Below are 26,456 nucleotides of genomic sequence, written 5' to 3' on the forward strand. Positions count from 1 at the left end.
TGTGGGTACGCAAATTGAAATTGAAAGTTCTTGGAAGCCTTCATATCTATGTTGTTGATCACGAAAGCAAGCAAACATGAAGATGCGTTCACTTTCCCCCCCAAATAATCTATTCTCTCCATCTTTATTTCTATCATAATGCAACAAAATAAGATCTATCCACAGCTTCCAGTCTTTTACATGAAAATAATACACAGACAACAGTGAAGGTCAACATTTAGTGTCTTTATAAAACAGATTTGCAAAATATAGCCAAGGCTCATTCATTTAAATACACATAAATAGCAAGAAAATACTTTCCCATTTCAGTTCAAATAATTCTTGCACTCATCATCGCGCAAAATCAGAGATGAACATTGCATGAACAAAATTTGGGCCAAAGTTTCTGCTGATTTGTTGCACCAGAGCAAAAAACACGAGCATACGTTTGTAGCTAAAGCGGCTGTTAGTCATATTATACAGCATCTTAAGATACACATTTCTAAATATTAAAACAGAGTTGTATTCAAGTCAGATATCAAAGTACTCATCTTTGGGTGGATTTCTCAGTCTTTAAAGAGCAATATACATAGGTTTTCTGTTTTTATTTTTTATTATTACATCATCAGCCACATCACCGTAATTGACACCACCACGGCCAGAGGTTTTATGTACAATAGTGCAGACGAGGAGCTTAAACAAGAACAAGGCAGTGGAAGATAATAACCCATGGTTGAATATCCTGATAATAGGCTTCAAGTGATTTTATTTGAAGTTTTATCATTAAGAAAATAAACAAAACAAAATATAATGGACTGATGAGCGCTCAAATCTCTGTTAATTTGTACCATGAAAACACAATTATGTAAAAAGACTTTTGTTAAGTTCACTTTAATTGCCTGCAGTACATCCGTTTTGTTTAGCAAACATGATTTATGCTGTGAAATCTTCTGTATGTCACACCTCGGTATAGATGTGAATTTTTTTTGCATTGTGGAGAGACGCCCCTTTACAGGATTATCAAATGCTTTGCAAATATCTGTAAACATTCACGGGGTTTAAACAGTTATTTCATAACTTAACTGGACCGTTTGGGGGGGGGGGGGGGGGCAGCTTTACCACTGCCACATCAGCAGGCTTCACAACGTTCATTGTTTCCTTTTTATAAAAAGGTGCTTTAGCTTCCTGGAGCAGAACAGACACGGAAATGAAAGAGATTTTCTAGTCCTTATTTTTACTCTACAGATTAGAGCTCACTTTGCCGACTCTGGGATGGGTGGAGCGCGTTCCAGTCTCATGGTCCATGGTTCAGCGGTCGCAGCATAAAACGGAGAGCGGGTAAGCATTTCTTCTCCAGCTAGGGCAAAGGCGAACACTCCTCTCTGCCTCAGTGCTCCGGCTTTCTCCTCCACCGCTACCTGCCTTCCCTCTGCTTGCCGCTCCTCCCTGTTCTCCCTGACCAGACCGTCCACGCTCTTATACCCTAAACCTCTGCCGCCGAGGCCGAGGAGCTCTCCCAGTCTGTGGTTCTTAACCCCCTGGTAGGCGGGACTCAGCCCGTTTTCCTCCACCTGGCCTGTCGAGACCGCCGGAGGGCACAGGAAGCCGCCGGGGGGCGCGGACCTCCAGACCGTGGGCTTCCGCCCCCGTCGGGGGCGCGAGATGCGACAGCTCTGCCTCTTGATGTGTCGGTGGAGGTGGTCGGAGCGCGTGAAGCTCTTGTAGCAGTGCTCGCACTGGTAGGGCCGCACGCCGGTGTGGATGCGCAGGTGGTTCTTCAGGTCATAGTTGTGGACGAACTTGGAGTTGCAGTGAAGGCAGATGTAGGGGCGCTCACCTGTGTGCTTCCGCATATGGATCTTCAGTTTGTCCTGCCTGCAGCAAAAAAAACAACAACAACACAAACAAAACAAGATGTAGACTTATTGAGCATTTAAAGATGGTGACAGAAATGAGAGAGAATGGTGTCCTTTGCATTTTCTGATTCCTGTTGTCTGCTGTGACAAAGTTATACTGCTGACCTAGAATATAGGCGAAAGATGCAAGAAGTAAGACGATGTAGTTAACAGAGATAACACTGATGCAATGAAAAAATGAATGGAGGGGTTTTCCACTCTGTACTCTTTGATATTTAGATGAGGTGATAGAAACATCAACCTCAGCCAGAAAAAATATGGGGTGCTTTTCCATGAACTCAGCTGTTTGATATAAGCCCTTTAGAGCAGAACATCGTGACACCGTCTTTCGTGTGGTTTGCCGTTGACGTACCTTGTGAATCGCACTTCGCAGATCGTGCACATGTAAGGTTTCTCCCCCGTATGCGTCCTCATGTGCCGCGGCAGTTTCCCGGCTCCCTGGATGACTTTGTTGCAGATGGGACACTGCTGCGAGGCCTTGGGCTTCATCTTCCTCTCCTCCTCCAGCTGCCAGGGTGGGAACAGCGCCCCCAGGTGGGACGCCGAGCTCAGGAAGCTCAGGTAAGACCTGATGTCCGCCTCATCCTTGATGTGACCCCCTGACGACGCCGACCCGGCGTTGATTGTGCCTCCCAAACCCGAGCTGACAAACTCTTTGAGGAAGTCCCCTTGGAGCAGACTGGGAGGGACTTCCTCCTTTATCTCCTCCTTGATGATTTCCCTTTTCACAGCTAGATCGAGGGGCCTCGAGGGCTCGAGAGGCGTGGAGGCGGGGAAGGTGTGAAGGAGCCGTGTTTGTGGCGAGGGCGCAGCGTGGGGATGTGCAGGGTTCAGGAGCTGCTGCGGGAAAGTTGAGAACTCCGCAGCCCACATGGAGGGGTAGAAGCCGGGCATGAAAGGAGAGAAGTTGGCCCTCCGGTCGAGAGCTGACATACGAGGATACAGCCCTTCTTGGAGGAGAGACTCGATGGAGAAATCCTTGAGAGCCCGACTCTCCATGCTCTCCTTTAACACAGAAAGTATCAACAGTAAGTCTCCTGGATAATAAAGCTGAGGATATAAATAGCAAACATGGGTGTAACAAGATCTCGTGATAATATAGCCTCACAAAACGTCTCATTGAGGTGAGGACTGGATTAGGAGACTTATCCAGATGCTATTAGCTTGTGTCTACGGCTATTAAAACAAAAGCAGCCTATTGTCAAAGGCCTCGAATGTGAAAGTGTATGCTGTTCTATCAAAGCTTGAGACTTTTATTTTGAAAAGTGTTGATTGTTTTGACTACTAAAGACATAGTTTGAGACTTTTATTTTGGCGTACATAGCGTAGGGCAATAACTCTTGTGTTGATTGTTTTGACTACTAAAGACATATCTTTCGGCTAGGTAACAGCATTTGGATACAAAAGCGCTGAAGACGCCTCTTTTTTTTTTATATCTGATACCGGCAGTATTTTGGAAACTTTGAAGAACAACAGAAACGGTGACAGAGAGCCATGATATAAACAGTTTGTGATCAAAGCCTAAATACTGCAACTAATGAGCTGTTAGCTAACAATGCTAACGGTTGCTTGTATTTCGATGTTTGTTATCAGAGTAAACTAAGGGCCTCTTTTACAGTTTTTAACGAGTTTGGGCTGGATTTGATCATCTGTTGTTCAAACCCTATTCTATTTGGACTTGTCAAACCTGAACTGGATTATTCTACACTTTAAAAAGAGATATTTGTTTTTAGCATTTAGGCTATGTTATAATTAGACAAGCATAAAACCTCAATAAATTGACTAGTTAAAGCTGGACTGAATTATTCTGTACCGAAAAGAGATTATTTAACACCCCTGGTATGGAACAGATGGAGTCATACCTGTTTGCCTCTGATGGTGTCCGGAGACTGTGACTGGGAGAGTTGGTCTAACTGTCCATGGTACGTTGAGGTGCTGGGAGGAGACGAGTCCTCCGTCCCCAGAGGCGTCTGCTCGCCCCTGCTCTCCAACGACTGCAGCGACCTCTCGCTGACATCGTCCTCCTCCTCCTGCTCATCCTTCCTGGACCCCATGTCTTCCTCCTCGTCCTCCTCTTCCTCCTCGTCCTCATCTTCCTCCTCCTCCTCTTCGTCCTCCTCTCCCTCCTCCTCCTTCTCCCCCCTTCCACCCCCGTCCCCGCTGTCCATGATCTCCAGACAAACGTTGATGATGCAGGGAATCTCCAGCATCTGCGCCGCGGTCAGGATCTCCTTGACGTTGGACGCCGTCACGGTCAGCGTGGAGGTGTAGGCGAACTCCAGGATGGCCGTGAGGGACTCTGGAGCCACGAAGTCGATTTCGTACACGGCGGCGGCAGCTGTGTGGTGGGGGTCTCCGCCGTCTGCGGTGGCCACCGTGAAGAGCTTCTTGAAGTACTGGCTGCAGGCGGCCAGAACGGAGCGATGGGTGCGGTACTCTTGGTCACGGACGATGAGGACGACGTCGCAGAGCAGGCCGTCACGCCGCTGCTCGTTGAGGCTGCAGAGGACATCGCTGCTGTGGTTCGGGAACGGGATCCCAATCAAGTCCTCCTCGCTGTGGTGAACCATCCTCCTCCCTCTGTGTCTGTTGAGAGAACACAATGGAATCAGGCTATTTCTGGACAAACTACGTTTGAGACACACATTTTTCAATAGATGATGTAAAATCGTTATTCAAAACATTGTGAGTAACTTTAGGAATTCACATTGTCACTTCGCTTAAAGTATATCACATCTGAAGCAAGTATTTGTTCATCGTGTCCTGGGATGGACCTTTAGTGATTTAGAAAGTAAATCTGTTATGATTTAAAACTGATTAGCAGCAGTTTCTATTTGAACGTGAGCCTTTTCTTTCTTTACGCTAAAAAACCAACAACCCCTATTTACCCTTACATATCACCACACTAAGACCGTGCTGATAATAACTGCTCTAGAGGGATGCCAGATTCATTCAAGCAGTTTTTTTTTTTTAGAATTTCCTTTCTACCATAAATATATTTTATAAGTCCCATATAGAGACCTGGGAAATCTGACTAAATCTGTCCTTAAAGTTTCTGTAATCACTGCAGACATGGCCCCCTTATTTCACCACCATATGATGATCACTAGACGGCTTATTCCCATTAGACAGACATGCACATAACGTTTTATTTCTATTTACTTTTTGCTTGATTGCTACCTTTCCATGCTGCTGCCACCCTGAGCAAACAGCCACTGCATTCTTTGGAGCCATTGTTCTGTAATGACAGTTTTAAATATTTTGGTGTAAGATGCCTTTGGTTTATGGTTTATAATTTGATCCACAGGCAGTTTTTACTTCTGGTATAAGCCACACTTCAGCTGTGAAACATAGCCACAACTTGAAAGAAAATAATAAAATACAATAATACGGCAGTAGGTATGATATTTTTAAGGCCACAGTAATTTTTTTTTAAATGGCTAGAAACAACCTGCATTACAAATAAAACACAATTTGATTAATCAGAAACATAACTTCGACGGGTGTTGTCAAATTTCTGAATTTGACTGCGTCGTCTCTCAGTCTTGTATCGTTTTCGAGGCAAAATCCGCTTTGAAGTGGCGGTATGTGAATAGTCTGAATAAATCAGAACCATTTAAGATCTCGTGCTTTGCACAACTTGAGGCGACTTGTCACGTATTAAACAGTGATTGATTTGAGCGTGCCTCATTCAATTTCCTGTTGGCATTTAATGATCAGTCTTGTTTCCTGTTCTTGGCCGTGTCGCTAAATCAGCGAGGCGCTCCTGAGGCTCGGCGGCCAGCGCTTTAAAAATGCAGGACTTAATAAGTGATGCTGATTAAAGCTAATATTGTTCATTCGCTGATCAACAGTCAAGCGTTATTCCTCCTCGCAGTGCTTGTTTGTGGGCCATCTGTGCAGTGAAGGCAACAAGTGGTAAATAGAGCACGCCTCACTTTGAGCAAACATCACGTTCTCGGGTAATATTTATTCTGGAAATGTGTTATTACAAATCCTTGTGCGGCGACCGTGAGTTAGGGAAACCCATCATTTTGATGAGCCATGGTGTACACTTCATTTTTTATTTTTTTTTCCCTTTTCAATTTTTTTTTGTTGAAATTGCGGTTTGGCTGAAGAAGGTGCGATAAGTGCGTGCGACGCTTCTGCGATAATGTCCATCCTCCCCTCGTCTCGTCAGATTTTGAGCATGGAGCAAACTGATACCTTCATGTGAACAATGCAGTTTGTGACTGGGATGTGGTGAGAAGAGGGGGGAGACGGCAACAAAAGAGGTCAGATTGTTCTCTAGATACTGTATCCTGTCAAAAATGCTTACTTGCAATCACTCCTTCGACGTGGCCTAATAAAGCTTGCTCTGCGCGCCGTAAAGACCTCCCCCCTCCCTCGTTTTTGTTTCCCCCCCCCTCCCCCCCGACGCTCCAGAGTTCCTACCTGTTGATTCACCGCGCCGTTGTTTACGCTCAGAGTGATAAAACTTCCTCTGGCAGGGCGCTCGCTCATTCACGTCTATGAATAGAGCTCAAGCTCAGCCATCCACACTTTGGTGGTCACAGGAGGCATGTGTAGATAAACACTTTGAAGCCGAGCCGGACGCCACAGCTGCATTGTTGACCGGTTCTAAACGGGACAGCGCTGAAGCCACATAAATACACACACACAGGGCTACGTCGGGGTGGGTTGGGGTGGACGGGAAAAGAAAAGCGCCTCACTTTCTTCTCGCTGCCTCTCAGAATCACAATGGAGAAAAATCTAAGAAATAAGGGAACAAAAAAAAAAACACTGTAAATCCCTAAGTTCACCTGCAGGTACGCAACTTGGATACCGATCTTACGTGTAGTTTATTCTTGTCGATCTTGTTGCTTGGTAACTGAAGCCGAGTTCATGCCATTGATACAGTGTGGACATAATTAAAATGTCTGTGGAGGGGGTGGTGGTGCAGCGTGTAGGGCTGCAGACCAGATCTCTGTAACAGCGCAGGGGAGGACAAAAGTGATAGAAAGGCTTGCATTGACCAGGTAAACAAGCAGGGGAATTTCAAATAATGACATTAATATTGTTCCTTTGATTTTGTGTAAATCTCTGATAATTCTCATTGTCCATGGGAATCGTCTTACATATACGTTTTAAGGTCAGGTGGACCTTGTTACCATTTAGCCACAAAGAAGAGTGAAAAGTTGGACATTTCTAGCTTATTTGACCCATTCATATTCTATTTTTTTTTTGTTTGAATGACAGGCTTTGAGTTAAAGTGTTTCATCAACCTTAACCATCTTTCATCTGGGCTTATCCATCAGTGCGCATCCTTGTGTCGGCACAGTTTTCCTTGATTCGATCTGGAAAAATGCGAGGATTTGCCAACCTCTGCATCAGTCACAGGAGAAACAGCTCGGCTTTAGAGGTGGGAGAATCTCCAGTTAGAGATCAGATGGCCTTAAAAGTTCCCTAACAGGTTGCACAAACACAAGCCGAGGGGGCCCCTCCCTGGAGCAGCCTGCCAAGGCAAACAATAGCGCGAAGCTTAGAACAACACGTGAGAGGATAGGAGGGAGAGACGAAAAGAGAGCCCGGGACCGGGGGGAGAGATCGGACGAACCCAGCCGCCGTCCGTCTCTTCTCTGGAAGCGTCCCTCCCGCTCCTGGAACCGTGGGGCCACGTGCTGCTGTTGCCGTCTGCGCTGCCCGTGCAACCCTGGCGAGCAGCACAGCCCACTTCGGTTCCCACTGTTTGCCTGCCACTAGCTGCAGTGTTTGGCTCTCGGTGGCCGGCCCCCTAATTACAGTGTGGAGAGGATCTGAGGAGGATGTGCCACATAGACAGGGAGGGGAGGAGGGCATAGCGTTCCCACTGCAAGGTCCTGGAGCGAAGTTTCATCAAGCCAAACAGTCTTAACCCTTCACACACACACACACACACACACACACACACACACACACACACACACACACACACACACACACAAACCACCCACCCATCCGAGCAGCCAGGGTGGGGACGCCTTGAGAAAGGGCACTGGTAATTACTATGACTCAGAGTCCATTTTCTTTTTTTTTTTTTCTTAAAGCAAAGTTAAGTCTGTCAACAAAAAGGAGTCTCAGCGGGTTCAAGTCAGCTTGCAACAAGCTGTCATTATAAGATTTAAATTGATCAATAAACAAAACAAAAAAAAAGTCGCGTCATTAACACTGTTGAGGAAGATTCTCCTGACATGGTAATCTTGAATAAAACTACCACGATTGTGTTGTGTTTGCACAAAATCTTCCGGTGAAATATTTAAGATGATCTAAAAAAAAAAAAGATTTAAAACAGGCAAGTTTTAAAATATTGTAGTGTTGCTGAAGTTTGGTAAGATTTAAATTATAGCTAAAAGAATCTATTACATTTAGTTATTTCTAATTTTGATAGATTATCTAAGAATCTCCTAAATTTGGTTGCAGTTTTCAGGTGATTGTTGCTCTTTATAGAGTAACACAGGTAAAATAATTAGCTAATTAGCTCAATTAGCTAACCTGCAGGCTGCCTTAACAGACTTGTCACTCGTTGCTTATTTTTAGAGGGTTTTTTTATGGGTTATGCATGGATCTATTTAGTTTCCCCTCTGTGACAGATTTTTGTTTTCATTAATATTTCCTAAGAGTCCATTTTGTCGGCCTCTTAAGGTAGAGAATGCGTAGCAGCCGTCTTTCAGCCAGGAAACCAGCAGTGCCCAGCGGTGGGTGGGGCGGCGTGATCACGTCATCACTTAATGCTTCGCGCGGCCGGAAAAAAAACTCACGTTCTCTGGCATCTCTCTGAAAGGACCCTTAAACCATAGCTGTGGAGAAAGGAAACATTTTTTGGTTTTGAAACCCTAATTTTTTATTTATTTTTTAAAAAAAGTGTCATACGTTGATACACACGTCTGGAGTTTTTAGTCGTTTGTGTTTCGCAGCTCATTAGCGACGCGTTTTTCAAAGTAGCTCCTTCTAATAAAGGCTTTTTTCTGCGTGTCTCTCTGCAGCGGCCACGTCTCCTCTCATGCCTCACTTAGTCACCAACACTTTCAACTCAGCACTCCCACCTCAAATTATGTGTCACCTCTATTCACTGTTGTCTTTCTCCACAAACTTCATCTGCTTTCCGGGCGCTGACCACCACCTCCTTCGCCTAATCTTCCTCCTCCTCCTCCTCCTCCTCTTCCTCCTCTTTCTGTCCATGCTGCAGCTGTATCATCATTATGCCCCGGAGTGGAGTTGCTAACTCGTCCCCAGCCCTGACCGCTCAGGCCACAAATCAGCAGCTAATGTCCATCTCGAACCGTCCTTGTCACAGGCAGCCACTCATTTGGCCTGTTAGCTACAACAGCCAAAGCCTAGTTTAGCCCTGTCAGGCCAGCGCGCACACCTGACCCACATGCTAAATCACCATCAGCCAGAAGCCACCCGTCACCGACTGGCCATGGCGAACGCCTGCTAAACAGCTGTCACAGACGGACAATTGCCCGGCCAATAATTTGACAGAGACAATTCACCCCCTCATTAAAGAGAGGGCACTCATTTAAGCCGCTGTGTAAGCCCCAGTCCATTATCCATTATCACCGGTAAACAGTGCACCTGTTGCTGCAGGACACACACAATGCATGCTCCATGCCTTTTTTTTTTTTTTTTTTTTTTTTTATTTATTTATTTTTTTTATATGGGATGGTTTGGGGAATTTTGTCAGATACATGGGGGCAAATTTTACATTTCATCTTAAGTGCTGTCAATTACAGCAGTGGAGGCAGGTTTATAATGGCAGCTGCACTGTAATGAAGACATGTCTGAGACACGCTGGAGCAGCTAACTCTTGTAAAAGTTCCCTGGTGGATCAATCTGGACACGAATAGAAGTTAGAGTAAGTGTTTTGAAATGATTTTATTATGTAGTTGATGAATAAAAAAGCATATGTAATTAGGAATTCAAATGGTGATTTTTTTTGTTGGCATATATATATATATATATATATATATATATATATATATATATATAGTAGATATATAGAGAGAGAGAGAGAGAGAGAGAGAGATAGATAGATCGATAGATAATATATATATATATATATAATATGATATATATATATATATATATATCTTCTATAGATATTACATAGATCTATATCTATCTATATATATATACATATATATATATATATACATATATCTATATATATATATATACATATATATCTATATATATATATATATATACATATACATACATATATATATATATATATATATATATATATATATATATATATATATATATATATATATATAGATAGATAGATAGATAGATAGATATATAGCTATATATAGATATAGATATACAGTAGATATAGATATGTAGCTATATAGATAGATAGATAGATTAGAGAGAGAGAGCATGCTTTAGTCCCCCAAGAAATTAACAAGATCAACTGCTGGAAATGTTGTTTGATCGTTACTGTGAACTTTTCATTGCTGCTTTAAATCTTGTCATGTTGCCTTTTTGTTTTGGTTTGAATTGAAATTGTGGGGAGGGGGAAAGTTGATGTATAATTTCAACGTCAAATTTGAGATAACGTCTTTTTGAATTATATACTCACTGACTTGATTCTTTTGCACTTGCAGGCGTATGGTTAGAAAACTGACTAGGAAGTGAGATATACACGAATCTGTGCTAAAGTATGCGGTTAAGCAAACACATCATTGTTCTGACACAGATATGCTGCTGTAATTTTTCTTTTTATCACACTTTATGAGCCTGTTGAGTAGGTGTCTTAATAGTTCTTTACAATACGTTTGATCTGTGTTGTCAAATGCCTCTTCTTTCTACCAGACTGTGATTAAACAAAACTTGAAAGAGACAAACACTAGCAGGTAAAAAAGCTTAAAGCATGACGCCTTTTTTTTTTTATTGTTGTTGTCATTGCTGCATTTTGTGACCTGACGTAAGAAGGCGATGAGATGCGGCGTGTAAACAGTAATTTGCAGCTTAACTTCAAATCCATAACATGTTTTTATTTTGTCCGCACTCCCAAACATCTCCCCCTTCAACTTTGCGAATCACCTGAGTATTTATTTTGGATTTCACAGAGAGAACATCGCCTGAATATGGAAACTGAAATGTGTAATTACACCAAACGACCCAAACACGCACTTAAAAACTTCACCGTAAACGGCTATGTTTGGCACTCTGCAGATGTGTTATGATGCTAAAAACTAACCTGGTTATTTTCAGCATTTTACTGCTCGTGTACTTACGCTGCAGAGTGATTAATCAGTGAATCATTAAGTCGTTTTTATTGACCTGTTTCATGCCCTTTTAGAGTAAAACAGAGCTTCGGCACGCATAAACAGCGAGTAAGGCACATGTGCACGCTGTAACACAAAGCACAAGTGTAAGCTTGTCCAGAAACATGCACATGTTGTAACTCTTTGACAAATGATCACAGACTTTTCCACACACACACACATACACACATAAAAACAGCTATGTGCATGCTGCACAAGTCTTGCTTATGCATAAATTTACACATGTCTTGATATGCTCTCTGACATTCCACAGCTTATCGGCGAGCATCACCCACCTCTCTGCAGCTTTCACGATTCCCCTCACGTGTCTTTGTATTTCCAGACTACTAAGAGGCTCCGCTGCTCCTCACTTGACCTCTCAGCATCCCTCTCTTAAAACTGAATCGCAGCTGCCGCTCTTTCTTCTTTATTTATTTTTTATTTTTTTTCTTCCTCACCGGCTGTCAAGCAGGTCAGTCCATTGAAAAGCTCCTCGCTCTGGGCATAGATGCCCATTCAGAAAAAAAAAAAAAAAAAAAAAAAAGAGTAACGAGGGGGGTAAAAAAAAAACACCTTAGGAAGAATATCCAGAGGAGGGAAGCGGAGCAGGGCATCAAGCGATTGTGAGCGTCGGGGTCTGGAGCGCGTGGAGTTTAGAGTCAGGCTTCAGCGGCTCCGAGTGTGCGCGCGCGATTCATGTAGGACGAGCGCGAGGGAGTGAGAGGAAGGGAGGGAGGGCAGCAGCACTGCGCTGTGGAGATGTCGCACCACTAGTTTTTATAGCAGGGTGGGTAGCTGGAAGATAATAATACCCCATCCTCCTCCACAACACAAGTTTAAGCGCAGTGTGTAATAAGCCCGTGGCGCAGACACCCTCTGATTTGGGTCAGACAAAATGAATTTTTAGTTGTGTCAGAGTGGATTCTTGCTGTAAAGGGACCGGGGGCAAAGAAACCCGAATGGGGTTGTTTGGGGAGACGCGAGGGAGGGTCAAAAAAAAAAAAAAAAAAAAAAAAAAAAAAAGCGGCGGAGAACGAGAGAGAGAAAAGTTGGACACAGCGTCTCGTGCGCGCACCTCTGTTGGCTAGTGTGGAGAAACAACTGCGACTTAAGGCTGCTTGCTCTCACTTTTTATTCACTCAGCTGCTTTCCTCTTAACATGAAAATTTTGGCTTTTCCCAAATAAGTCCAGCATTAAACAAGTCGTTGAACCCGCTGGGCAGGAGTGAGTTCAAAAACAGGTGGCGAAGGTGGTCGCCAGGCTCCATAAATACTCAGAACGGACTAATTACTGAAAAACATCATAATAAATCAGCCCACTCTGGCATACTGCAACCTACACAGAGAGAGAGAGAGAGAGAGAGAGAGACAGAGGCCTCGATACAAACTGGCTGGTTCAGGGCGTTATGTTAATTTGAAAGGAAATATTACTTAAAAAGCTGAAACTAAAGTCAACCACAAACACAAAAATGAATACCACAGCTAGGCAACAGTGCAGACATGCGTTCCTCTATGTTGAACAAAACCCAGGGTTTCATAAACCCGGCTGGCTGACGACTGAACGTTGGATTCCTGCTTTGAGTCAGAAAAGCACAGAAGCGGGGCAGCAGTTGCCGATCATGCCATCACCCCCAGTTTGAGGAGTTGAGGAGGAAGTCACAGTAGAAAGGTGAAGAAAGAAAGTGATTTAAGTCACTTACGAAGACATGTGAAACATCAAGGATTAATAGTGCCTCTCAGAAGTACTGACAACCCTCTGGCTTTGCCGCTCAATGGATTTTAGTTGGATTTGATCTGAGCTGTCACTGCTGAGTGAAAATAAAATTATGCATGGTTTTCACATTTTTTCAAACTGATAAGTGTGGTTATCCATTGGCATTCAGCAGTTTAATAATAGTCAATAGGTTGTAGAACCACATTACGGCGCATTTGCAGTTGCAGGTCTTTCTGGATATATTCTCCACCAGCTTTTAACATCTTGAGATTTTAAATTTTTGCCCATTCATCTTTTGGGAAACAGCCCAAAGCTCAGTCAGATTGGATGGAGTCCGTCTTTCAACAGAAGTTCCCAAGTCTTGCCACAGATGATCAATTGGAAGGTCTGGACTTTCTCTGGGTCCTTCTAACAGATAAATCAAATCTAACCCATTACATTGAAGCTCTGATTACGTGTTTAGGGTTTCTGCTCTGCTAGGAGGTAAACTTCTCCCCTGTCTGAAATTATTTGCAGCTCCTTTCGATTCTTCCAGGATAGCCCTGCATGACTGTCTGCTGATGTTCTCTAACAACCCTCTGAGGCTTTCACAGAACAGCTGAACTAGTACTGAGGTTAAATTTCCCACAAGTGGACTCCATTTACTAATTATGCAGTTCATGAAGGCAGCAGGTCCCGCTAGATTTCCGGGTATCAGAGTAAAGCGGCCTAAATACAACTACCCACCACCTCAAGCATCATCTTCCTCTGACTTCACATTTATGCACTATGGCTTTAATGTGACAAAACATGGAGAAGTCCGAGTGAAACGAATACTTTGTTTCACAATGAATTTTGTACAATAACGTATTTACGCGGTGCCGTGAGCTTTTACTGTGTCACAGTTTGTGTTTCTGATGGCAAGGAACCGAGGAGAAAGGAAACGGGGGCAAATGTCACATAGGCAAGCCAAGTCTCATGACGGAGCACATTCACACAATCTGAAACAGTCATTGGGCTTTCCTGTATGACATCGTTAAACCACACCCTGTATAGTACGTTTTGTAGCACATCAAGCTAATTCACCCATCAGCCCAAGCTAGAAAAAAAAAAAGAAAAAAAAGAAAAGTTCCCTAGTTATGGCTCAGGATTTCCGCTCAGTAAGGTAAAATGCGCTGTAAGCCATTGTTTTCCTTGTGGCTGCTGCATTTACCAATCTTCAAAAGTACTTTGAACCATCCGTGGAGTATAACCAACAATCATTCTGTAAAAGCTGTCAGTCGTTGCCGTAAACCTTCACTAGCAAGCAGACATCAGAGTGAGTGTACATCAGGGTGCCATGCCCACTTCCCCCTCCTGGGGAAAAACACGGACCAAAGCCAACCGCAGCCCGGGGCCGATGGTGGTTTACACTGTTTTGTACAGGGTGAGAGTTGAGGGCAGCTCACATTGGCATCCAGTATATATAAACAAGGTTAGCCACAAACTGCTCGCAGGCCAGCCAGACAGCCAGAAAAATAAGAGTTTGCCATCCTATAGGGGCAGCTATCTGCTCTAAACATGGCCCGGCCACTATAGCAGCTCGCTAACTGCTACCTGTGAGGATGGCTTTATGCCCCAAATGGATTTTGTTTAAGTAAAACCGTCATTATACAAAAACCCGTCGCACACAGCTGGAGACAACCAACGGTGGAAAAAAGTATCAGGAAAAGGCTCGAAAGATTCATGGCGTAGATTATTTCTCTAAAGATGCGAGTGAAATCTGTAACAGTCAATGAAAAGAACCATTTTTCTCCTCGTGTTCTCTGTTCCTGATAAATGCAATATGAGTCTTCGTGTGCTCAGAGTCACAAGACATGAGGATCCAGAGGGCTGAGTAAGAGTCATCTGTTTTGTCTGTGTGTCTGACTGACTGAGTGGCCTCTCAGCGTACCTGTTTACCGCCACCTGCTGCTCCCAGCAGGACGCACGTACCATGGCACCAGATTGGCGCCTTGGAGAAGGGATGGGGTGTGAAGGAAGCAGCTTAACATAAAGTCATGGCCATTCTCTGCTTACTTTACTGTGCTGTGCCACAAAAAAATAAATAAATAAACATTTAGAACAGAAAGGAACCTAAACTTCACTGCAGAAGACTATTAATGATCTCAGACTTATGTACAAAAGCCTGTTGGTTTAGCCGTGGCCCCTCATTACTGTCTACGGTCCAGATCTCTAATTGAAATGCATCACTGCCAAGCTACGTTGATCGCATATCAACTCGGTGTCATTTTAAGCCGTTGCTTGTCCAAAACACAAACACTTGTCTGATCAGTGAATGCACCATACCTAAGCATTACCAGGTCACGCTCACCACGCCAATCTTCTGTGTAGAAGTTGTTACTTAGGGAGGGAAGAATAGCAGTTGGCTTATTTCAGAAAATACATGTGGTGTTTCAAAAGAAGTCCAGAACCAGGCCCGTATTAAGACAATGTGGTGTATACCTCAAAGCCCCCCCCCCCCCCTTACCCGTGCTGTCCTCCGGTCAAAAACATCAGACATAATCAAGGGGATTTCTGTAATGTAATTTATTATTTACTAACTTACACAACTACATGTAGACATATGAGCACTGAGCAATATTCAAATATCTCATTTTAAAATGTTGAAATCAAAAAAATCTTGATTTATTTATCATTTATTATTATTGTGACATCAGTGTTCACAAAACGAATAATGCATGGTCTTTCAACAATTTCAAGTAAATAATATAACAATTTATGAAAAATATATTTTTAAAGCATGTGTCATGTGGTGCCCCCCCATGGTTGGTGCCCCTGGGCACTGGCCCACTGGCCCTTATGGATAATCCGGCCCTGTCCAGAATGCACAACATTTAGGAGAAGCTCGTGTTCAGGAAACTAAGGCATGCCAACCGTTGATTCAGGCAGTTGCAAGACAAAGCTACACTTGGACAAGACGACATTCCTTCACCAGTTTTGGTTTGCTTTTGTATCTGACTTGTATCTGACGTGTTGTTGAATTGCCAAAGAGCAACTTTAGCAGATATCAGGTAGACTGAACATGATGCCTCAAAGTTTCATAGTCTTATCCTCTTAAGCTTTCAAACTATTTTTCTTTTGGTGCATGCTAGATTTGAAAATGGCGACAGCCTTTTAAATATCTAAGTGGGCCTAAACTATCTAGGGATATTTAAAAGTTTTCAGACAGGACGTGGGTAAAGAGAGATGGGACGCGTTTTTCTGCCTCTGCACCACTGCTGCACCCACTGTTCTAATTTTACATTTTTAACTGCGCTGATTGTCAACATAAGATGCTAAAGATGGTTTAAAATGTAAATTCTATGTAATTTGTCTTTGCTTAAAAACTGTAAAACCATTTTACATTGACCTCTCTCTCATTGACATGGTGTAATGCTGATTTTTCAGTATAAAAATTCAATGACCACTTGCACTCGAAGGCGAGTCAGAAATATATTAAAGGCTATTTTTATATCTTCTTGTGTCGTAACTCTTAAATCTGTATCAGCAGGTCAAAGCTTTACCAAACGCAGAGATCAGAAGTTGGTCAGATGTCTTGGATCAGCGCGTCTGGAGTTAACAGGCAATAAGCACCTAGATGACATCTTTATGACATGGAATAAACCATTTATTGTCATTTTTAATTTAATTTTGTGACAAGTTAGGGCATCGCTTAAAATGAATAATATATCAGTTTAAAAATATTCGTCTAATTCTTATTTAATGGCCCGTAGGTAAACAAATGATCTGCTAAGAAGGGTTAGTCGCACCCTGAAGATGGAAAAGGAAAGGCAAAGTTTGCAGGTAAGGTCTGCAGACCTATGTGTTCTGATCTTGTATTTGCCAGCCTGAGCAGCACGAACATGGATCAGACCAAAGCAACACATCGTTGTTACTGCAAAGATGAGTAATAAGTGTTGAACTAAAGTCATTTGATTTTGACCTATAGTGTGTTTTTAAGTTCAGGCTTTTTGGTCTTCATTAAAAACGTTTGTTGTGCAGGATGCTCGGCTTACGCAGTCAGGACATTGCATTTTGACTAAGAATACGACACAATTTCAGTGTCACTCAAATTTTCCTCTCATCTTGTTACTGTAAATTTTGTCAGGGGTTTATTTAAACTAGCCCATCTAGAGCAGCTGGTGGGTAAACTTTTGGTGTGAGGCCCGATCAAAGGATCAACGACAGACACCATTTTCCAATCAGACGACTCGTCAGCTTTTCTTTTTGCCCCGTGTTTACTAAATAGAGTCTTATGACTGCATTCTACCGTAACCTATTTCAAAAGAGAGAATCAATGACTAAAATCCCCTATACAGGAAGTTGATTGGTCTTTAAATGGCAACAGGCACCTACACACCTGGTAGACGGATTCTTTTTTTTTTAATCACAATTCAGTGTTAAAGGAAGTTGAGGGGCGCATCAAAGCAGCAGATGTTACTAATTCTTAAGGCATAAGTGAACAATATTTTTTTCTGTTGCTAATGAGTAATCTAGGTCTATCAACTGGCTCCAGGGCAAACTTTCCTTTGTACAATCAAATTATAAAACATTTTTTGTAATTTGTGATTATGCTTAACTGCTAGAAATCTTTTTATTTCTCTTGCAAGGTAAACACTGATTAGACTAATGGTGTAAAGCCATCTTTCACTGCAATTACAGCTGCAAATCTTTGAGGGAACGTTTATTTTAGCTTTATATATCCAGATCCTCTGAGCAGCTTCTCTGTTCCTGGTGGAGTAAGCTTCATGGTGTGCTCAGTGAAATGCAGGGTTAGATTTCCTCCACACAAAGCATTTGCATGAAGGCCAAACATTGTATTCTGGTTTCACCCAATTAGAGCATCCTTTTCCCATATTTTTGTGTTCCCTGCATGGCTTGTGGCAAGCTGCAAACAGGACAATACACACAGGCCAGGGCGTGTATTTTTTTGTGGCCCCTGAAAAAAGAAATTTTACATATATAAATGTGAGCTTCTGGGATGATTTAGATTTTTTTTTGTCATGGGGCCTATAATTCTTGGCGGCACCACTGCATTAAGGTAGAGTGTGTTTATTAAATAGGTAATGGATGAAGGCAACTGAGGTATTAGGGCAGGGGGCTGTATATATCCAGTATGCTGCCACACTTTTCAGACACTTTTCAGACTTTTTCTATTTTTGTAAAATCTTAAATATCATTCATCTTGTGTAATGCATTATGCATAGATGTGTTATTCACCACTTTTGCCTGTCAGATAAAATCCCAGTAAAATACATTACAGTTTGTTGTGACATGATTGAAATCTGAAAAAGTTAAAGAGGTATTGACACATTTGCAATAAGCTGTGTTTTTATAACCGAAGATTTCATTGATTTCTCTTATTTTGACTAATTTTGTTTCTGATTCCTTTTTGGGCCAATAAATCATAGTTCACTATTAAATGTGGGATATTTCCACCCCTGATCAAACCAAAATATCAAAATGACCTCCTGCTGGTGTGTTATTTTTTGACTACACACATAACCACATCTATTTATGACAGACCCTGTGTAGATTACAGAAAATGACTATAATTTATTGTACAGAGGTTAGTATTATTACTTTCCAGGGAATGAAGCGTGCAACGCCATGAAAGTACAAAGTGGCAAAAGGGTAAAAAAACCAACACTCATTTTAATATCTGTCCAAACTCTATAAAGTCTTACAAGGCAGGTGTTAAGATTATGTAAAAGATTGGTAACAAAGAAGGAATTCTTGTTCAATAAATTCATGAAAACTTAATACAAAAAAAAGCATTAAATGATGTTTTAAACCTTAATGCAGTCTGGGTACCTACAGATGGCTGCAGAAGACAGTTAAGGCAGCAGATTAACACCACCAGACCAACGTGTGACCTTTACCCTTGTGTGGGAGAGAGGCAGGAAAAAGGAGGCATCCGCGCTGAGATATAGCATCACATAATATCTCCCCTTACCCATCCCCCCCACCCCCCGACCGGCCTTCAAAAGTCCAAGGACAGAGACTGATTCTCAGATGAATTGTTGCTTGAGCAAATAGGGAGGTGTGCAAACATGCTGTCACGTCACTGAGGTCATTAGAGCTCACCTAGGAGCATGCCATTCGGATGAGTGCGGTTAGGGCGTCTCCCTTCTGCTGACCTGTCTGTTTGTGCTTTAACTTTCTCCTGTTGTGTCTCATTTTTCAAACACCCTAATCACCTTTGGAAGCGTCGCCAAAAAGGGAGGTAAACTATGCATCCTGCACACCGAGAACTGCAAGTACCAAGGGAGAGAGAAAGTTACAGTGTTACACAGCTGGGACGCATGAGTTCTTGTAAATCAATTGTTGTGAAGTTGGTTTTTTTTTTTTTTTTTTTTTTTTTTTTTACAGTAAATACGGTTAATCAAGTTTGAAGCCCTTTCTCCGATGCTTCTGCCAAATATGGATATTTGCTCTAAACTATTCAGCTGCAAACAGAATGTAACTTTGCAAAACGCATTTCAGTTGTTATTAGCTGATTGGCTTGTTATTAAATCAACATGTGTGTATGTGTGTGTGTGTGTGTGTAGAGGAGGGGGGGGGGGGATTAAGTGTGTGCTGTGAGGGTCGTCGGGTGAATGAGGACAACTCCTTTTGGTGATAACGAGAAGGAGGCCAGCCTTGTTGGGACAGCCTCTGTCTGCCCTCGGGTAGTGTGTGTGTGTGCGTCTGTGTATGCTTGTGTACGTGTGTGTGTGTCAGCAGGAGAGCCCTCGGGCACTCTGACACCTCCTAATTAAAACCAGTCAGGCTGCAGGGCAGGTGAGACAGATGCCTGTCATGAAACACACACACACACACACACACACACATGCTTGCACGGGGTGGCGGACCTCGTTGAACCACACGCACGTCTTGCAGACACACAACCGCGATGTGTAGGTCAGTTATTTTTAGGATGCAAAGCCACTCGCGTCCCACCCACTCAGGTATTAAACAGGTAACTAAACTGTTTCTGACAACGACAATAAAAAAAAAGAAAAAAAAAGAGAGAAGCGGTCCAATTAATAAACCGTCTGAGATAAAGCAAATCACAATGTTTTTGAAACCCGTTATTTCGGTGGTTAGCTCGAGGTTTTGAATCAATAAATCCCACCGATGCTCTCTCGTTTATTTAATTCCCACTCCAGCCCCGCTGCGTTATTTTAGGCACGTTCGCCGACGACAACACATCGAGCCTGATTTGCACTCGCGCAATCCCTCGTATGCCATCACCGTGACCCTCGCTGGCTTCCCCGTGTTGACACCTGTGTCGCTCTCCCCCGGCCGCCAATGAGACATAATTGTGCTGCATGTCTGTTACCTGCATGCCCTGTCACATTTTATCTCCGCTCCCCACTTGTACGAGCCGGAGCTGCGGGCGGCAACGTGTAGTTCTTAGCAGGCTAACCCGCGGTTCGTCTGGGGTGGGTGGGTGGATCAAGGCACGCTGCTCTCCCTTTTTCTCTCCCAGTGATTAGATAGCATAAGCAGGCCAGCTAGCCTAACCCACACACTCATGTCTCTAAAACTGCCATCCAGCCCTGCTTTCTCTCTTACTGCCTCTCACATACAGGTGGGTGGACCCACTTATTCAACCCAGATCTTTCTTTTACACATTATGAAATCGTGTCTTTTTTTCCCCTCTCTCTCTCTCTCTGTTTCTCTCTCTTCCTTTCTTGTTTTTTTTCCCTCATCTTAACTCTCCGACGCTGAATGACATTCGACTCCATGTTTCCTGCTCGTCTTTGTGCGTCTTACAGCAGAGCTTTAATTTTCTAATTTACCAGATGATTATTTCGTCTGACTGCCAAGCTGAGAATTATATCTCTTTGTACTTGTCTCTAGGTTGAAGCTAGGTGGGTTGCCAGTGGTGACAGGGCCCTATTTTGTATTATCTAGGTAACATTCAGGAAACACCCACAATTTGTATGTACAAAATGCTTCATTTCTCGACCGCATTATGAATTGTGGCTGTCACTGACATTTCTGAAGTTGAAACGCTAAGACCGAAGTGTGTCTGAGATGACTTTGACCTCTTTAAGGATCACAAAAACCGCTGCAAGACGCATTATGACTCTGATGTTATAAATATAAACTCAAAGAAAATGGAAAAAACTTGCCATTTGTGATATTTAACTTGAGTTTTGTTTATTGCAAATGTTTTATCTGAAACATACATTGAACTGTGGTTGTTATATATATATTTTTTTTTTTGACAAAGTGATAAAGTTTAACAGGGTTCAACAAGTGCTCAAAAGCGGTCCAGTTGTTTAAATCTAAACATAACCAGGATTGTTATTTACGTTGTCTTGGACACATATGCATATCCCTTGAACTTCTTCAACCACTAACATTAATGGATTTATTGGGTCTTTATGAGACAAATCAGCAACAAGTGCTGCAAAGTGGAAGAAAAATGCCCAATTATTTTTAAAGTACGTTTTTTTTTTTTTTTTTTTTTTTTTTTTTACAAATAAAAATTCTTACATTAAAACCCTGTTGAACCAACCTTTGCTGCAATTCACTGCACGCGTGTCAAACTCAAGGCCCGCGGGCCAAATCCGGCCCGTCAAGGCAATTTATCCGGCCCTCAAGAGCCAAAAAAGGCATATCATATCATGAAGTAGACACATATATCCTGAAAAAGTGTATAAAGTGGCTAAAGCTGTGCCTCCTGTAGTGAATGTTGATCTTTTTTTAACTGTGTAGTAACAGCATCCTGCCACTAGTTTTCCCACAACACATTAAAAACAACCCAGAAATGTCCAGAAAGAAAAAAAAAGTGATGCAGAATGATGAGTTTAAAGTGTAACTCACCCCAATATCAATTTATTATGCAGATAAACTGGGCCTAAGGTGCTACTTTTATGTTAATGTGCATTTTTTTTATATTTCTATATAAACTGAAATGAAATTATGAAATCAAAAGTAACATCTATACAGGTGCAACTGGCCCTTTTAATGACTTCATGATGTCAAAATGGCCCCATATAGAAACGAGTTTGACACCCCTGATGTAGAGGGTAAAAAGTTGTGCACATTCTTTGCAAACTGGCTCAAGCGCAGTTAAATCTAAATCAAAGCATCGATGAACATCACTTCTTAAGACTTGCTGCGTACAGTATTCTCAACTGAGACTTTGAATGGGTTCTTCTATAAAACATGAATAGGCTTTAAACTGAACCAATTCAATTCAATTCAATTCAATTTTATTTATATAGCGCCAAATCATGAAACATGTCATCTCAAGGCACTTTACAAAGTCAAGTTCAATCATATTATACAGATTGGGTCAGATTATACAGATTGGTCAAAAATGTCCTATATAAGGAAACCAGTTGATTGCATCAAAGTCCCGACAAGCAGCATTCACCCCTGGGGAAGCGTAGAGCCACAGGAAGAGTCATCTGCATTGTCCATGGCTTTGCTGCAATCCCTCATACTGAGCAAGCATGAAGTACATTAAAATGATATGGACTCTGACAGGCTTCTCTCTTTTTGCTGAAGAATAGCCTCTCCACATCATGATGCTGCCCCTCCCATGTTTCACTGTGGGAACTGTGTGTAAGACGATGTGCTGTGGTTGTTTCCTACCACACATAGCATTTCGCAAGTAAGCTAGAGAGTTTAAGTGTGGTTTCATATATCACCAGAGCATCCTCTACAAAGGTTGGCTGCCATCTTTAGACGGGAATAGTTGAGGCCTTCTTTTTACGCTGGTTTGCACGGTGTTTTCTTATTGTTGGCCTTCACGGAACAGCCGGGTTTATTCTGAGATCCACACACAAATGGACTTTATTCGCTTCTGAAATTACTTCTGGAGCTAGCGGGTTGCGTTAAATTTTATTTAGGGATATCAGAGTCAAGGGGGCTCAATACAAATGCATCACAAACCTTTCTCATTTTGATTCGTAAAAGCTTCAAAAAACCATTTTTATTCCACTTTGCCATGGTCCAGGCGATACATGCAAATTTGCGTGTGTTATGTGGAGAAAATAATAAAAAGTTCAAGGGCTGTGAATACTTATGCGAAGCACTGTTGGTGATGAAAATGAGCAGCGGGCGCAGAGAGTGATGGAAGCTGGAAATGGAAGAAAGGTGGAGGATTGAAAAGAGGCGGAGGAAAAGCGGGCGCGTTGACCTCTGCGAGCGCGAGCGGGCCGCCTCCCGTGGCTGCTTTGTCGTCGGAGCCAAGCGCTGTGTTTCGTGAGGAACACACAAAAAAAAAAAAAAGTACACAAATCCCACAGAAGGAGCTTTTTTGGCAGGGCTCTGGCCTCCCACCCACGGCAGCCTCTTCAAGCCTCCTCCCATCCCCTATTCATCTGTGAGGGGCGGCTTACTCACCCAGCCCAGTTCCACACAACAAAACCTGGACCTCGATCCTACGGAGGGGGGGGGGCGGACGAGCGCGCACGCTCACAGACATGGCCGCCGTTTCATCGCAGACATGCGAAACACACAGGCACTTGTTTTAATCCCAGCACACAAGAGCTTCTCTGGCTGTTCAGTACTAGGTGTATCTGGTTTTTGACAGCTGCCGTGATTAAATCTGTGTCACAGGGGGGGTCAAGATCAGATGGAGCATGCCCATGTAAATGCTGTTACATGGACATGCCCACACACTGTCAGGTGGGAAGAAGGCGTGTGGACTCATTCACGCTCTTAGCATCACAATGAACGCGTTGGACAAATTTCTGCAGTCATTCATTAAACACGCCTCAGAGCTTTCATGGACATGCTTTGTGTTCTGTTTTATTTTGTATCATTCAGGACTAAGAGAAAGTATTTGCCTCCTCACAAACTTCTTTTTGTTATTAGTTTTTGTTTGTCATGTTAAAATCTTTCAGATCGTACCACTTTTCCATGTTTTCTCCATGTGTGGCTCTCGCTGTGGTTCATTGAAGCCCCAAAGGCTTAGGTGTCAGTGCTTTAGCTTTTCGTCTGTTCTTAAATTTCCTCAGGAGGACCCTGCTGCAGTTGTGGGGCGCCACCAAGTCGCTCCCGAAATATGTCTTGTTTCGAGACGTGTTATTCATGTTATTCATGACTTCAATAAAAAATGAATTAGTACAATAATAAAGTGGCTCTGGAAATCACAAGAAATCGGTAATGAAGTCATATTAAATCCACTTAGGTTTAGGTTTCTCATGCCCCAATGTTAGGGTTAGGGTTAGCCCTCAGGAGAAGGGGATAAACCACAGGTATTAAGTTAGGTTTAAGTATTAAATCCACTAAACTTGGGTTTATGTTTCCCTACCTTTCTCTTAGTATCTGCATATTATAATTTCCAAAACCTTCGGTGTGAACTTCCGGCATTGATTGTAAAGATAACGGCGCGCTGCGACTGCAGAAGGCTGTCTCTCAGATTTCGTGCAAATGGGGTATGAGATTTGTTGCTTTTTGAGATCTTTCAGTCTACTTCACGTCGTCAGTCTGGCTCCGTTCAAGCGATTTCTTGATCTTACAGGTTTAAAGACAGTCTATGACTTTAAAAGGGTAAATAAAACAAAAAAACTAATAATATGAAAACTGGATTTTTTCATTAATTCAATTATTTTTTTTTATGTTAAAATCAGTTTTGACGATCTGAACCATTCATGTGTCACAAAAAGGGGACACTTTCACAGCACTATAGTTTTTGTTTTTCAAAATGCTATATATTTTTTTTTTATTAAACAGAGGTAGAGGTCTCAAAAATACATGTAGCCTACCAAAAATGATACATTTGGCATCGTAGGGTAACACTTCTCAGCGCGGTATTACTTGGCTTTCAGGTTTTATACTCTTGTTTGGTCGCTTTCTCCACGGAGTCCAGACATTTAAGGGCCCAGCACGAAACTGCACTGCACAATGTTCCACAGGCGGGACTGTACAAACACGAATGAAATCTGCCTCTGCTGATGTTTGCTAAACGCGCCGACGTAAGAGAGGCCTCGCAACAAAAGACTGCCAAGGATCAGGTTCAATTCAGATAATCCTGGAGGGAGAAAGAGGCAGACAGAGGGCTGCAGTCAGGGTGTGTGTGTATGAAGAGAAGAGGTGTGGTGGTGTCTGTTTGGTTATATCCCCATCTCACCCTCACTGCAACAGGAAGAGCGCTCTATAAGCTCTGCTTTTTTTTTTTTTTCCATTAATAATCAACACTGATAAGGGTGACAGCATATCTTTCTATTATGCATATATGAGCTCTTTTAATTGCGAGGAACGCACGTTTTCGCTCCATCCTGTAGGGAAGCCCGTTCGAATTCCACTTTTCGCTCGGATCTTTACTAATTTTCTTCTTTAAAAGCGATCGGAGCATTAATGCGGTTCGCCTGATGTGAAACTGCATTAAGCCACAGCCAACTGCTTTTAGATCAGTGCTGGGACCTGATTAAGCTGAGCAACTGCAGTTTGATTGCAACGGGTCCTAAGCAATGATTGAAGTGCGTGTAAAATGACTGAAAAGTTCGATTAACCACTCGAGTCCCGTTTATTCTGAGCGGAGCGGTCCAACGCGGTTCAGACCCTCTGATCATTTTACAATAAATCAACCTCGAATCGCCTCTCTTTAACCCGCGGATCAAGAGACGTGACATATATAGTGTGATCGCCCTTAAAGGTTAACAGTTATTCATGCTGTTTCATGGGAAATCACAGGAAGAGTGAAATAATTTTGACTTTCACACCTCAGCCCCCTCATCTGCTGCACATAGAGCCTGATCTGAAGCAAAGATTATTGTAAACTGTGGGCGCATGGCATCTAGCGGCATAAATAGACGCCGTACGGGACAGATGTTCCCTCCGGTGCGTCTCTTCGCCCTGTTGCCACCTTTATCAGCGAGATTTCCTCCTGCCGCGCTGCGTCTCGCAATCATATACACACAAGACAGAATCAAAGCTGACAAGAAGAGGAACCGTCGTAAATCTGTCTGCTGTTTTTACAAGCTGCTAAATTAATAAGTTGAAGGGGTTCCAGCTTTGTCATGCTTTCACTTGCTTCCTCTCAGACAGTGGGGAGAGAGGTTTTTTTTGCTGCTCGCACATCTGTTGCAAAAATATGCACAGGAAAGCATCTGGATTGCACTGCTGGACACATTTTTTTTAAACTACATCTTTTTTTTTCTTTTAAAGGAAGTGACTTTCAACGTAAAGCATTCAGACCCTCTTTCAGACTGATTCTGTGCATGCTTTAGAATTAGATTTGTGAAAAAAGAGAGAACATTTAAGCATCTCGTTATGTCTTTTTGAAACAAAAGAAAGTCGGAAATAGCCGCGTTACGGGGCAAGCAGATCTAAAAAAGAAGAGCGAATTAAAATAGAAAGATGTTACTGACCTTTAAGGAAGGGAAGTTTTGATTTCAGTTCCTCTCTTGTGCTCTCTCACCCCTGTCAGGAAACTCAACACTTGGCAGGCTTGTGAAAGTGAGATCGACTGTGAGGTAGAGACCTAAAAATTTGCTCTGAAGGTGTGTCGGTGATTTGAGGGGAGGTAAAAGGTACCGTTTTCACAGTTATCTAAGAAACACAACAAAACAAAACTGCTACACCCACCCAGCCTGAGTCAAC

At 42.7% G+C, this 26,456-nt stretch overlaps 1 protein-coding gene across 2 annotated transcripts; it reads right to left on the minus strand.

Moving 5' to 3' along the window:
* Window positions 1–204: 204 nt before the first annotated feature.
* On the minus strand, window positions 205–26,456 carry LOC105930683 (zinc finger and BTB domain-containing protein 7C). Of its 2 annotated transcripts, none has more exons than XM_012869012.3 (4): window positions 26,225–26,456; window positions 3,758–4,481; window positions 2,248–2,900; window positions 205–1,854 (listed from the first exon to the last, which is right to left on the minus strand). In XM_012869012.3, exons 2-4 carry the CDS (start codon window positions 4,463–4,465, stop codon window positions 1,233–1,235), a joined length of 1,983 nt encoding a protein of 660 aa, XP_012724466.2. In that variant the 5' UTR covers window positions 4,466–4,481; window positions 26,225–26,456; the 3' UTR covers window positions 205–1,232. The 2 variants fall into 2 exon arrangements, with proteins under 2 accessions (XP_012724466.2, XP_012724465.2); XM_012869011.3 differs by lacking the exon at window positions 26,225–26,456 and adding an exon at window positions 11,485–11,961.

The sequence above is a fragment of the Fundulus heteroclitus genome, chromosome 8 (genome assembly GCF_011125445.2).
Source record: "Fundulus heteroclitus isolate FHET01 chromosome 8, MU-UCD_Fhet_4.1, whole genome shotgun sequence".
NCBI lineage: Eukaryota > Metazoa > Chordata > Actinopteri > Cyprinodontiformes > Fundulidae > Fundulus > Fundulus heteroclitus.

Excerpts from the sequence above, each read along its gene's own strand:
- LOC105930683 (XM_012869012.3), bottom strand. The coding sequence starts at position 4,465 with ATGGTTCACCACAGCGAGGAGGACTTGATTGGGATCCCGTTCCCGAAC. Across the intron at positions 2,901-3,757 it reads ACACCATCAGAGGCAAACAG|GAGAGCATGGAGAGTCGGGC; the intron begins GTATGACTCCAT and ends TCTGTGTTAAAG. Across the intron at positions 1,855-2,247 it reads TGCGAAGTGCGATTCACAAG|GCAGGACAAACTGAAGATCC; the intron begins GTACGTCAACGG and ends TTTTTGCTGCAG.